General features: G+C 48.9%; 1 protein-coding gene across 1 annotated transcript in view; it reads left to right on the forward strand.

The window, feature by feature from the left end:
• LOC138364635 (uncharacterized) overlaps window positions 1-13122 on the forward strand; it is a 348932-nt gene that overhangs the window by 54704 nt on the left and 281106 nt on the right. Inside the window, exon 3 of the mRNA XM_069324594.1 lies at window positions 878-1579. Within this exon, the coding sequence (XP_069180695.1) occupies window positions 878-1579 (702 nt within the window). The remainder of the gene's footprint in view (window positions 1-877; window positions 1580-13122) is intronic.

A 13122-nucleotide genomic window follows, 5' to 3' on the forward strand; every position in this document is an offset into this window, starting at 1 on the left:
GTGCCTATGATGTTTGTAAGTTTGTTGCTTTGGCTGCCGTGCTTGGTAACATGTCTTGGGCTGACATTCGGATGTGGGGGGTTTTGGAGGTCGGACAGGGTTCTGGCCACTCATTACTTGGTCATTGTTCCTGGTACTGGTCTTTCGTGTGTGGCTTTGGGTCGCAGGTTGCAGCCAGTTGTCTCGACTTCGAGTTGAGGGGCGAGTGGCAGCCGCCTCCTGGGTTAGGCCCTCTTTTATTTTACTTCTCCTTGGTTTGGTAGCTCCAGGGAGCCAGAGGAACTCTACATAGAAAACCAGCGTTGAATGTAATGAAACGCCATTTTCTGGGCGAGTCTCGGAGGCTTCCTGGCACCCTCGCTCCCTCCGGTCGGTGGTTTCCATTTTGTTTTTGATTCTCAGCCTCTGAATTGAGGTGTGAGTAACCGGCACAGGAGGTTCCTTCACCCTCCCAGGGGGGGGGGGGGGGAAGGCTGCGTGGACAAGTGGTGTGGCGGTGTGTATGATGTTTGCTTGTTTCTTTAGATGGGGGGAGGGGTGGAATCTGCCTCTCTATTCGGTCTTTGGTTGCAATTTTTCTTACCATGTGGAGTCTGTTTTGTTATGTCTACCTTTCTGGGTGCTAACCCCAGTTGATGGCAGATATGGAATGTCCCCAAATACATGGGGTTTCCATAAGCCTTGCTCCCTTTGCCTTTTTGAGGCGGCCAGGTTCTGGCTTGTGGTCCTCGGTAGGCTGAACTCCAGATGACTGATGACCCCGGACTAATATGCGCATATCAATCCGATAGCTCCAGAGAACCGGAGGGACTCACACAGAAAATAATTTTTTTCGTTGTAAATACATGTAACTTAACCAAATATTCTTTATCCACAGGATAACAACCCAGAGGAATGCTCAGTGTGTTTTAACAATTATGATGACACACTGCTACGGCCTCGTACTCTGCCTTGTGGCCACACATTCTGCTCCCAGTGTATTGACAATGCTATCAAGAATGGTCAGCTGAACTGCCCCAGCTGCCGAGCCCAGCACACTGCCACAGCTGCTACTCAGTTCCTAATCAATTATGGTATGGAGGCCCTTATCAGAAAACTAAAAGGTATGGAGGTGGTGCCAGTGACAACGGTACCCACAAAACCCAATAAAGCTCCCACCAGAGGCATCAGTAAGAAGTTACGTTCCATGGTGGAGGAGCAGAAGAGCAGCATCAGCAGCCTCATTACCAGCTGTGAAGAGGTACTGTCCCAGCTGGGTGAGTACCGGGGGCAGCTGGGGGACTGGAAGACTCAACACCTCCAGCTCCAGGACAGACTCTATGCTCTGGTAGAGCAGAACAAGTCAGCAATGAAGCTCTTGGAACTGGAGGATACCAGTGTGGTGGATATGACAACACAAGGAGAGGAAGGGAAGACTCAGCTGCAGGCCATGTTGGGGAGCCTCGACACAGTCAACACAGCACAGGAGGTTGGCACAACCATAGACACAGCTGATGAGTGCAGCATGGAGGTAGAAGATTGGGTCCAGAAGTGCCAGGAACTCTTCCCAGATGTCAACACTGTCCACACCTCAGTGAAGGTATGCTGCTGAAGGTCACATTGTTCTCACCCAACTGAGTGTAGTATTGCCTCTATATAAACACTTTTGATATGGAGACACATCAAGATGAGAGTAAACTTTATATATATAGGATGATATGGAGACACATCAAGATGAGAGTAAACTTTATATATATAGGATGATATGGAGACACATCAAGATGAGAGTAAACTTTATATATATAGGATGATATGGAGACACATCAAGATGAGTAAACTTTATATATATAGGATGATATGGAGACACATCAAGATGAGAGTAAACTTTATATATATAGGATGATATGGAGACACATCAAGATGAGAGTAAACTTTATATATATAGGATGATATGGAGACACATCAAGATGAGAGTAAACTTTATATATATAGGATGATATGGAGACACATCAAGATGAGAGTAAACTTTATATATATAGGATGATATGGAGACACATCAAGATGAGAGTAAACTTTATATATATAGGATGATATGGAGACACATCAAGATGAGAGTAAACTTTATATATATAGGAAACTTTTTGTTTTAAACCCTGAAACATTTTTATTAATAAAGTCAACTGTCATCTTGGTGTTTCTCTACACTGTGGTCAGCACTCGGTGTACACTACACTGTGGTCAGCACTCAGTGTACACTACACTGTGGTCAGCACTCAGTGTTCACTACACTGTGGTCAGCACTCAGTGTTCACTACACTGTGGTCAGCACTCAGTGTACACTACACTGTGGTCAGCACTCAGTGTTCACTACACTGTGGTCAACACTCAGTGTTCACTACACTGTGGTCAGCACTCAGTGTACACTACACTGTGGTCAGCACTCAGTGTACACTACACTGTGGTCAGCACTCAGTGTTCACTACACTGTGGTCAGCACTCAGTGTTCACTACACTGTGGTCAGCACTCAGTTTACACTACACTGTGGTCAGCACTCAGTGTTCACTACACTGTGGTCAGCACTCAGTGTACGCTACACTGTGGTCAGCACTCAGTGTACGCTACACTGTGGTCAGCACTCAGTGTACACTACACTGTGGTCAGCACTCAGTGTACACTACACTGTGGTCAGCACTCAGTGTACACTACACTGTGGTCAGCACTCAGTGTACACTACACTGTATTCACCTAGCTTTGCTTGCGGGGGTTGAGCTCTGATCTTTCGGCCCGCCTCTCAACTGTTACTAACTACTAACAAATTTTTTTCTTGGAGCGCCCCTACGGCCACCCGGAGCTATCCAGGCTGACATGAATATCCTTAACTTTGGCATCAGTCGATGTGGGTGGAGTTCTAGGCCTACCGGTGACCACGAGCCAGAACCTGGCCCCCTCAGAGAGGCACGAAGAGCAATGGCCTATAGAAATGCACATGTGGTTTTGGAGCGTTCTATATCTGCCATCAACCGGGACAGGCACCCAGAAAGGTAAGCACCCCAAAACAAACCCCTGTTCTGGTTAAAATGGCAAAAATAGACAAACGAGTGGACAGAACTCCCCAAATGAAAACTGGCAAATGAGCATGACGGCACACAAGCTGCACCTCATGTCTGCACAGCTCCCCCCCCCCCCCCCTCCCCGGGAGGGGGAAGGGGAAGCCCCAGACCCTCGTGCCAATGATCCACACCACAGTTCTTCGGCTGGTGTGATGCATCGCAGTCGTGTGGCTCCAGGTCCTGACTCTTGTGTTGTGTTGTGCTATGCTTTGGTTCAGTGCTGCTCTTACGGTGGCGTGGGAGCTGGGAGTATTATTCCAAGGTACTTGTGCTGCATGCGCTTAGGGTTCCCTTCCCTAAGTGCCCTGTAAGTACCGCCCTTGGAGCTTGGGTTGTCATCCACAAGTCACCTTGGGACTACCTCTGTTGGTCTTTTGCTGCTCAGCGACTGATCGCCCCGAGTGTTTGTGGGGGGGGGGGGGGGTTCCCGCCCTTGTTTACCTTGGGGTAAGTGGTAGAATTTGCACTTGTAGGGGTGCGGGGTACTGCGCAGCTAGTTTTCACCTATAACAACAGCTGGCTCTGTTCCCTTTGGGTACGTTGCCATCTTGCGAGGATTTTTTTTTTTATTGGTGGGGGGGGGGGGGGTCTGCCTCGGTATTACTTTCCCGTTTTACTAGGGTTGCTTTTGTTTGGTGGTACCCCCTGCTTTGCCCTCGTGAGTGGACACGTCCCGGGGGTTCAGCTTGAGCAGTGTTGTTTGGTCGCTTAGGCACTGGTTAGCAGTACACTGCCTGGGATTACCCTTAGCAGACCCAGTCTAGTGGCCCTGGGAAACTCCACGGGGCACTCGGGTCTGATGGATGTGACCCCTGAGTCTCCTCTCGCTATGTGCGAGTTTGAGGGTTGCTTTGTCCCCTTGTCTCAGGGCGACGCTTATTGTTTTTGCCTCCGTCATGCTGCCTGTTGGGTCGGTGACACATTCGACTCGGAGTCCTTCGAGATTTGTTACTTGTTTGTGACTCAATTCACCCAATCTACAGATGACATTGTTCGGGGTGCAGGCGGCTCGCACATTGCAGGATAGGTTTAGGTTGTTGCAACGTGTTCGGTTGGTTGCTTCCCCAGATGCCCTGAGGCTGCCCCGTTTTGCTTATAGGGACCCAGACTTTGGGGTGTTGGTCACTTCGGCCTTGGTTCAGTCCGCGCCCCCTTGTTCTTTCCCTGCTGTGGTTCATTCAGTTCCTTCCCCCCCCCCCAACCCGTTGGGGGGGGGGGGAAGGACAGGGCCCCGTTGGACCCTTGGAGGGTTGGAAGACTCTCCGAGCGAGGCTTACTGTTACAAGGAGTGGGGTTTTCCTTTCCCCCCTCTGCGTACGAGTTGGATTTGGGTTCGGCACCTCCCCGGGTTCAGTTCCGTGTCCTTGCAGGTCCTTCAGTTCTGTCCTTCCAGAGGTTTTCAGCTTCTCGCGTCTCACCTGCTGAGGTGCGGGCGGCCATTGCGGCTTACCTCCTGCACGACCCGGAGTATGCCTCCATAATGGATCTATCTTCTTTCAGGTTTGGGGCTTCGTCTCTGTACTGGGTTTGTTATGAGGTTTAGGGTTCATCCTGGCTTATGGACTGCCCTTTGTTCTCGCTGGATGCTTGGGAAGCCTTCTGTCGTACCCACACACTTCAGTGGCGCGAGGCGTTGACTGTGGTCCAGGTTTACCTGGGGGGGGGGGGTACACTTTGAGCACCTAAATGAGTGCCTTTTTGCTCCAGCCCTTCTGCTGGATGTTGGCACGGTTCAGCTTCACGTGCAGGTTCCTTCCCTGTCGGCTGCGCTTGTGGCTGAGGACTTGATCACACGTGGCCTGTTGGCTGCGCTTGTGGCTGAGGACTTGCGCACACGTGGCCTGTTGGCTGCACTTGTGGCTGAGGACTTGCACACACGTGGCCTGTTGGCTGCACTTGTGGCTGAGGACTTGCACACACGTGGCCCGTTGGCTGCACTTGTGGCTGAGGACTTGCGCACACGTGGCCTGTTGGCTGCACTTGTGGCTGAGGACTTGTGCACACGTGGCCTGTTGGCTGCGCTTGTGGCTGAGGACTTGTGCACACGTGGCCTGTTGGCTGCGCTTGTGGCTGAGGACTTGCGCACACGTGGCCTGTTAGCTGTGCTTGTGGCTGAGGACTTGTGCACACGTGGCCTGTTGGCTTCGGTCCTGCGTTTCTTTTCCCTCCTGGAGCTGTCTTCAGATTGGCTTGAGGATGTGGTGGAGGCGCTTAGGGCCGTTCCTTGGGTCTGGTGCTTTGGTCTCGGCTGGTCATGCGTTGTCTGCACTTTTGAAGCTGTTTGCGACGATCCTGTGGGATGCACTGTCGTGGTTTTTTGCTGCACGTCTCTCGTGTCGACAGGTGGTTTTCGCTTCCTCCTTGGAATCCGCTTGGGCCTTGGCTCTTAGACTGTCTTTGCCCTTTTGTCTTTTGATGTTTGCGGCCTCTGCGGTCGAGCAATATATGTGGGCAGCTTCTTCCAGCTGCTGCCCAATGTCTGACTTTTTGGTTCTCCGGGGTTCCCAGGTGGGTTCTTCCCAGAGGGGTCGTGCCAGGGCTCGTGGTTCTGCTCGTCGGGTAGGCCACAGGTGCCAGTTTTGGAGCAGTGCCACCTTCGGTCCTGGCTGCACCTGGTGCAGCCAGGTGCAGCCTGGTGATCTTTTTGTGGTGATCGCTCTGTGCGCAGGTCGGATTCTCATAAGGGTCATCGGCCATTTTGCATTTTTTCTCGCGGCCTGCGGTGCCGTTGGGTGGCTCCTCCTCCTTGGGGGGGGGATTAGGGGCTGGCAGGGCAGGCCTCTTCTCCTGCGCTTTGTAAGGTCATCTTGGAGTGAGTGAGCTTGGGCGTGGTCGAAATGACGACGTCTCTCAGGTGGGTTTCCTGCCGTTTCTGGTTCCGAAATGGGACTGTGTGGACCTGCGGTTCATTCTGGACTTGTCATGTCTGAACCCCTGGGTTTCCTGCCCCTCCTTTTGGATGACCACTCTGCCCCAGGTCCGGCTGCTGGTGGAGCCGGGTGCTTCAATGGTGTCCTTGGACCTCAAGGACGCGTATTGGCATGTCCCGATTCATCCTGGGTTCAGGGACTTGCTTGGTTTTGTTGTGGGGCATCGGAGTTACTGCTTTCCTTGTCTCCCGTTTGGGTTGAACCTGGGGTCTCACATGCTCACACTCTTTACCCGAGTCGTGGTGACCTATATGCGTCTGTTAGGTGTTCAGGTGTTGGCCTACCTTGACGACTGGCTGGTTTAGGCTCCCAGTTGGTCCGTGTGTCTGCTCGCCAGGGGTTTAGTGCTTTTCCAGCTAGCTGGGTTAGGGTTCCTGGTGAACTGGCAGAAGTCCCATATGGTTCCCTCCCAGGTTCGGACCTGGCTGGGTCTTGTATGGGATTCTCAGACCACTTCCTTGTCTCTCCCTCTAGAGTCTCTCCTTCGGCTGCAGTCCCGTGTGTGTTTGTTTCTGGCGGGTTCCCGGGTCACTCTGAGGTTGCTCGAGGGTTTGTGTGGGAGTCTGAACTTTGCGATGATGGTCTACTCACCGGTCGGGTTTGGCTTTGTCGGCTGTTCTGGTTCCTTTGGGGACGTTCCTTTCGCCTCTCATGCGATCGCTGGGTTCGACCCCCGGGGGGGGGGGGCCTTACGTCAGCTGCTGCATTGTCAGCTTCCTCTTCGGGTTTTTTCCGGGTTCATTGCCTTGGCGCCTATCCAAGCCATCGCTCGATGTGTTCATGGAAGCGTCATTTCTCGGCTGGGGCTTTGTGACCAGTGCTCACCAGGCCAGCCAGGGGCAGTGTGGTCCGTCCTTCCGTCAGGCCCACAGCACGGTGCGGGTGTTCGCTGCGGTGTGGCTCGCGCTTCGGAGGGTTCGGGTCGCCCGCGGATCAATGATCCGGCTCCCTTCTGACTGCTCCCTAGTGGTTCATTGCCTGAATTCAGGGGGTTCGATGCAGTCCATGGCTCTTTGGGGCTGGTCGCTTCGGGTGACTCGTCTGCTGAGTTCTCTGAGTTTGGCTCTCCTGGGGGTTCACTTCTGGGGGGGGGGTGTCCAATGTCCTGGTGAACGGCCTATCCCGGTTCGTTCCCCTGTCCACGGAATGGACAGTCGATGCTGACTCATTCAGTTGGCTTTGCCAGAAGTTCCGGTGCCCGTTCAGGTGAACCTCATTGCGTCGGTGTGGTCGAGGCATCTTCCGGAATATGTGGCGCCCTTCCCCAACCATGAGGCCATCGGGTTCGGCACCTTCCACCAGGACTGGTCGAGGTGGTGGTTCCTGTACCTCTTTGTCCCGGTTCAGCTGTTGCTCCAGGTTCTGGCTTGCTTAGAGACTTAACAGGGGCGAGTAGTCTTCTTGGCCCTGTGGTGGCTGGCCCAGCCGTAGTTTCAGGCGCTGCTTGCCCGGTGTCCGAACCCGGAAGTTTTCCGTGGCTCCGCCTCTTTCAATAGATCGGCCTGGTCCGTTACGAGACTGGTTCACTCTTCTCCTCAAGTCTTCGCATTTGGTGTTTTTGACTCTGGTTTATCACCATCTGTATGGTGATCAAGTGGCTTCTTTGATGGTTTCCCACCTGCGGGCTTCATCTCGGCGGCAGTATGAAGTTTCCTGGCGATCCTTCCGGTTCTTTTTGACTCTTTGTCTCTGTACTTTCCTTTCAGTTTGGGTGGTGTTGTTCTTTCTCTCGTGGTTGTTCCAGGACCGTCCTCTTATGCCGAATACTGTCGCCTCGTATCATGCGTCGTTGGCGGAGCCGCTGCAGCTTGCTTTCGGTATAGATGTAACTTCTGTACAGTTCCGCAAGCTGTCTCGCGCGTTGTTTCACATCCGGCCTGCTCATGTGCAGCCTGAGCGGTCCTGGTCTTTGGACAGAGTGCTCTCCTATCTCTCTTCTCCTCGGTTTTTTGTGGGCCCCTTCAGTTCAGGATTGTTTTTCTAAGGCTCTTTTCCTGTTGGCATTGGCCTCTGGGGGTCAGGTTGGAGAGCTTCATGCTCTCCTACGGCGCAGGGGTTTCTGCTCTTTTGGTCGTGGTGATAGGTTTGTTCGTTTGCAGCTGTCTCCTTCTTTTCTGGTGAACAATGAGACTGCAGGTTTCTGGAGGAGTCCTTGGGTTGTTGATGCTTGGTTGGTCAGGCCGGGGGTGCATCATGTTTTGTGTCCAGGGACGCGCTTTGGGTTGATCCAGTTTCCCTTCTTCCCTGTTCGCGGGTATGGGTCTCTCAGGTCGTCTGCACTGTTATTAAGTCTAGCCAGCCTGCGGTTTATCCCTGTGCTCATGACGTTCGTAAGTTTGCTGCTCTTATTGCCGTCTCTGGGAACATGTCCTAGGCTGACATTCGGGTACGGGGTTTTTGGTGGTTGAACAGGGTCCTGGCTGCATGCTACCTCATTAACATTCCTGGGCCTTGTCGGGCCTGTGTCACTTTGGGTCGGCGGCTACAGCCTGTCTCGACTTTGAGTTGAGATGTGAGCACCGACCGCCTCCTAGGTAAGTCCCTTTTCTTTTTTCGTCTTTGGTGAAGTAGCTCTGGGGAGCCGTAGGGGCTACCCCCTGAAAACCAGTGTTGAATGTAATGAAAAGCTAATTTCTGAGCGAGTCCCAGAGGCTCCCCGGCAACCCTCCCTCCCTCTGGTCGGAGGTTTTTGCGTATGTTGATATCTAGCCTCAAAACTGGGGTGTGGATCACCGGCGCGGAGGGTCTGGGACTTCCGCTTTTCCCTCCTGAGGAGGGGGGAACTGCGCAGACATGCGGCACGGCTCGTGTGACGTCATGCTCATTTGCTCGTTATCATTTGGGAAGTTCTGTCCACTTGTTTGTTTATTTTCGTTGTTTTAACCAGAATAGGGGTTTGTTTTGGGGCGCTTACCTTTCTGGGTGCCTGTCCCAGTCGATGGCAGATATAGAATTCTCCAAAATCACATGTGTATTTCTACAGGCCATTACTCCTTGTGCCTCTTTGAGGGGGGCCAGGTTTTGGCTCGTGGTCTTCAGTAGGCCTAGAACTCCACCCACATTGACTGATGCCAAAGTTAGGGATATTCATATCAGCCTGGATAGGTCTGGGGAGCCTCCGGGACTCACCCAGAAAATGGCATTTCATTACATTCAAAGCTGTCTTTTTTCACACACACACACACACACACACACACACACACACACACACACACACACACACACACACACACGCACACGCACACGCACACGCACACACGCACACACGCACACACACACACACGCACACACACAGAGTTCCACATAAGAGGTTGTTCTGGAAACTGGAAAATGTTGGAGGGGTGACAGGTAAGCTTCTATCATGGATGAAAAATTTTCTGACTGATAGAAAAATGAGGGCAGTAATCAGAGGCAATGTATCAGAATGGAGAAATGTCACAAGTGGAGTACCACAGGGCTCAGTTCTTGCACCAGTGATGTTTATTGTGTACATAAATGATCTACCAGTTGGTATACAGAATTATATGAACATGTTTGCTGATGATGCTAAGATAATAGGAAGGATAAGAAATTTAGATGACTGTCATGCCCTTCAAGAAGACCTGGACAAAATAAGTGTATGGAGCACCACTTGGCAAATGGAATTTAATGTTAATAAATGTCATGTTATGGAATGTGGAATAGGAGAACATAGACCCCACACAACCTATATATTATGTGAGAAATCTTTAAAGAATTCTGATAAAGAAAGAGATCTAGGAGTGGTTCTAGATAGAAAACTATCACCTGAGGACCACATAAAGAATATTGTGCAAGGAGCCTATGGAGCTTTCTAACTTCAGAATTGCATTTAAATACATGGATGGCGATATACTAAAGAAATTGTTCATGACTTTTGTTAGGCCAAAGCTAGAATATGCAGCTGTTGTGTGGTGCCCATATCTTAAGAAGCACATCAACAAACTGGAAAAGGTGCAAAGACATGCTACTAAGTGGCTCCCAGAACTGAAGGGCAAGAGCTACGAGGAGAGGTTAGAAGCATTAAATATGCCAAAACTAGAAGACAGAAGAAAAAGAGGTGATATGATCACTACATACAAAATAGTTACAGGAATTGATAAAATCGACAGGGAAGACTTCCTGAGACCTGGAATTTCAAGAACAAGAGGTCATAGATTTAAACTAGCTAAACACAGATGCCGAAGAAATATAAGAAAATTCACCTTCGCAAATAGAGTGGTAGACGGTTGGAACAAGTTAAGTGAGAAGGTGGTGGAGGCCAAGACCGTCAGTAGTTTCAAAGCGTTATATGACAAAGAGTGCTGGGAAGACGGGACACCACAAGCGTAGCTCTCATCCTGTAACTACACTTAGGTAATTACACTTAGGTAATTACACACACGCACACACACACGCACACACGCACACACACACACACACACACACACATGCTAGATTTGATATTTACCAGGAAGGAGGAAGAGATATTTGACATTCAGTACCTTCCTCCCTTGGGTAAAAGTGACCATGTCTTTTTGGGAATAAAGTATGCAATGCGTTATAAGCTGGAAGAAAATAAGGAGGTTGAAGCAGTTGAAAAACCAGACTTCAGGAGAGGACATTATGGTGACCTTAGAAATTTTTTTAGTGAGTATAATTGGACAGACTTGATGCTAGGCAAGGAAGTGAATGAGATGTATGGCAAGTTTTGTGAAATATATGATAAAGGCACAAAAAAATTTATACCAAAACAGAGATGCAGAACTAGGAAACAGGATTGGTTCAATAGAAATTGCGAGAGGGCTAGAGACCGAAAGACACAAAAATGGAATCAATACAGGAAGAGGCCGAACCCCCAAACATACCAGCGATACAAAGATGCGAGAAACAACTACACGGCAGTGAGGAAAGAGGCAGAAAGAAATTTTGAAAAAGGGATTGCGGACAAATGTAAAACAGAACCAGGTCTATTCTATAAATTCATAAACAACAAATTGCAGGTAAAGGATAATATTCAGAGGTTGAAAATGGGAAATAGATTCACGGAAGATGAAAAGGAAATGTGTGAAACACTAAACGAAAAGTTCCAAAGTGTGTTTGTACAAAATGAAATCTTTAGGGAACCAGATACAATAAGAATTCCAGAGAACAACATAGAACACATAGAGGTGTCTAGAGACGAAGTGGAAAAAATGCTCAAGGAGCTCGGTAAGAACAAAGCAGCTGGCCCAGATGGCGTTTCACCATGGGTTCTGAGAGAATGTGCATCTGAGCTCAGCATTCCACTTCACCTGATCTTTCAGGCATCCCTGTGTACAGGAATCGTAGCAGACGGGTGGAAACAGGCTAACATAGTTCCAATCTACAAAAGTGGCAGCAGGGAAGACCCCCTCAATTATAGACCTGTATCATTGACAAGTGTAATAGTGAAAGTATTGGAAAAACTAATCAAAACTAAATGGGTAGAACACCTAGAGAAAAATGATATAATATCAGACAGACAGTATGGTTTTCGATCTGGAAGATCCTGTGTATCGAATTTACTCAGTTTCTATGATCGAGCCACAGAGATATTACAGGAAAGAGATGGTTGGGTTGACTGCATCTATCTGGACCTAAAAAAGGCTTTCGACAGAGTTCCACATAAGAGGTTGTTCTGGAAACTGGAAAATATTGGAGGGGTGACAGGTAAGCTTCTATCATGGATGAAAAATTTTCTGACTGATAGAAAAATGAGGGCAGTAATCAGAGGCAATGTATCAGAATGGAGAAATGTCACAAGTGGAGTACCACAGGGTTCAGTTCTTGCACCAGTGATGTTTATTGTGTACATAAATGATCTACCAGTTGGTATACAGAATTATATGAACATGTTTGCTGATGATGCTAAGATAATAGGAAGGATAAGAAATTTAGATGACTGTCATGCCCTTCAAAAAGACCTGGACAAAATAAGTATATGGAGCACCACTTGGCAAATGGAATTTAATGTTAATAAATGTCATGTTATGGAATGTGGAATAGGAGAACATAGACCCCACACAACCTATATATTATGTGAGAAATCTTTAAAGAATTCTGATAAAGAAAGAGATCTAGGAGTGGTTCTAGATAGAAAACTATCACCTGAGGACCACATAAAGAATATTGTGCAAGGAGCCTATGCTATGCTTTCTAACTTCAGAATTGCATTTAAATACATGGATGGCGATATACTAAAGAAATTGTTCATGACTTTTGTTAGGCCAAAGCTTGAATATGCAGCTGTTGTGTGGTGCCCATATCTTAAGAAGCACATCAACAAACTGGAAAAGGTGCAAAGACATGCTACTAAGTGGCTCCCAGAACTGAAGGGCAAGAGCTACGAGGAGAGGTTAGAAGCATTAAATATGCCAAAACTAGAAGACAGAAGAAAAAGAGGTGATATGATCACTACATACAAAATAGTAACAGGAATTGATAAAATCGACAGGGAAGACTTCCTGAGACCTGGAATTTCAAGAACAAGAGGTCATAGATTTAAACTAGCTAAACACAGATGCCGAAGAAATATAAGAAAATTCACCTTCGCAAATAGAGTGGTAGACGGTTGGAACAAGTTAAGTGAGAAGGTGGTGGAGGCCAAGACCGTCAGTAGTTTCAAAGCGTTATATGACAAAGAGTGCTGGGAAGACGGGACACCACGAGCGTAGCTCTCATCCTGTAACTACACTTAGGTAATTACACTTAGGTAATTACACGCACACGCACACGCACACACACACGAGGGAGGGAAGGAGATGTAGCGTCAGTACTGGATCTAGTATTCACCAGGAAAGAAGAAGAGATATTTGACATCCAGTACCTTCCTCCCTTGGGAAAGAGTGATCACGTCCTGTTAGACATTGATTATGCTTTAAGATATCATCTAGAAGAAAATGGGGACATTGAAACCGTTGATAAGCTCGATTTAAGGAGAGGACACTATGGGGAACTTCGAATTTTTTTTAATGAGTGTAATTGGACAGAATTGTTGCTAGGCAGGGAAGTATATGAAATGTATGCCAAATTTTGCAAAATATACGAGGAAGGCACACAAACATTCATACCAAAACAGAGATGC

Source organism: Procambarus clarkii, chromosome 14 (genome assembly GCF_040958095.1).
Source record: "Procambarus clarkii isolate CNS0578487 chromosome 14, FALCON_Pclarkii_2.0, whole genome shotgun sequence".
NCBI lineage: Eukaryota > Metazoa > Arthropoda > Malacostraca > Decapoda > Cambaridae > Procambarus > Procambarus clarkii.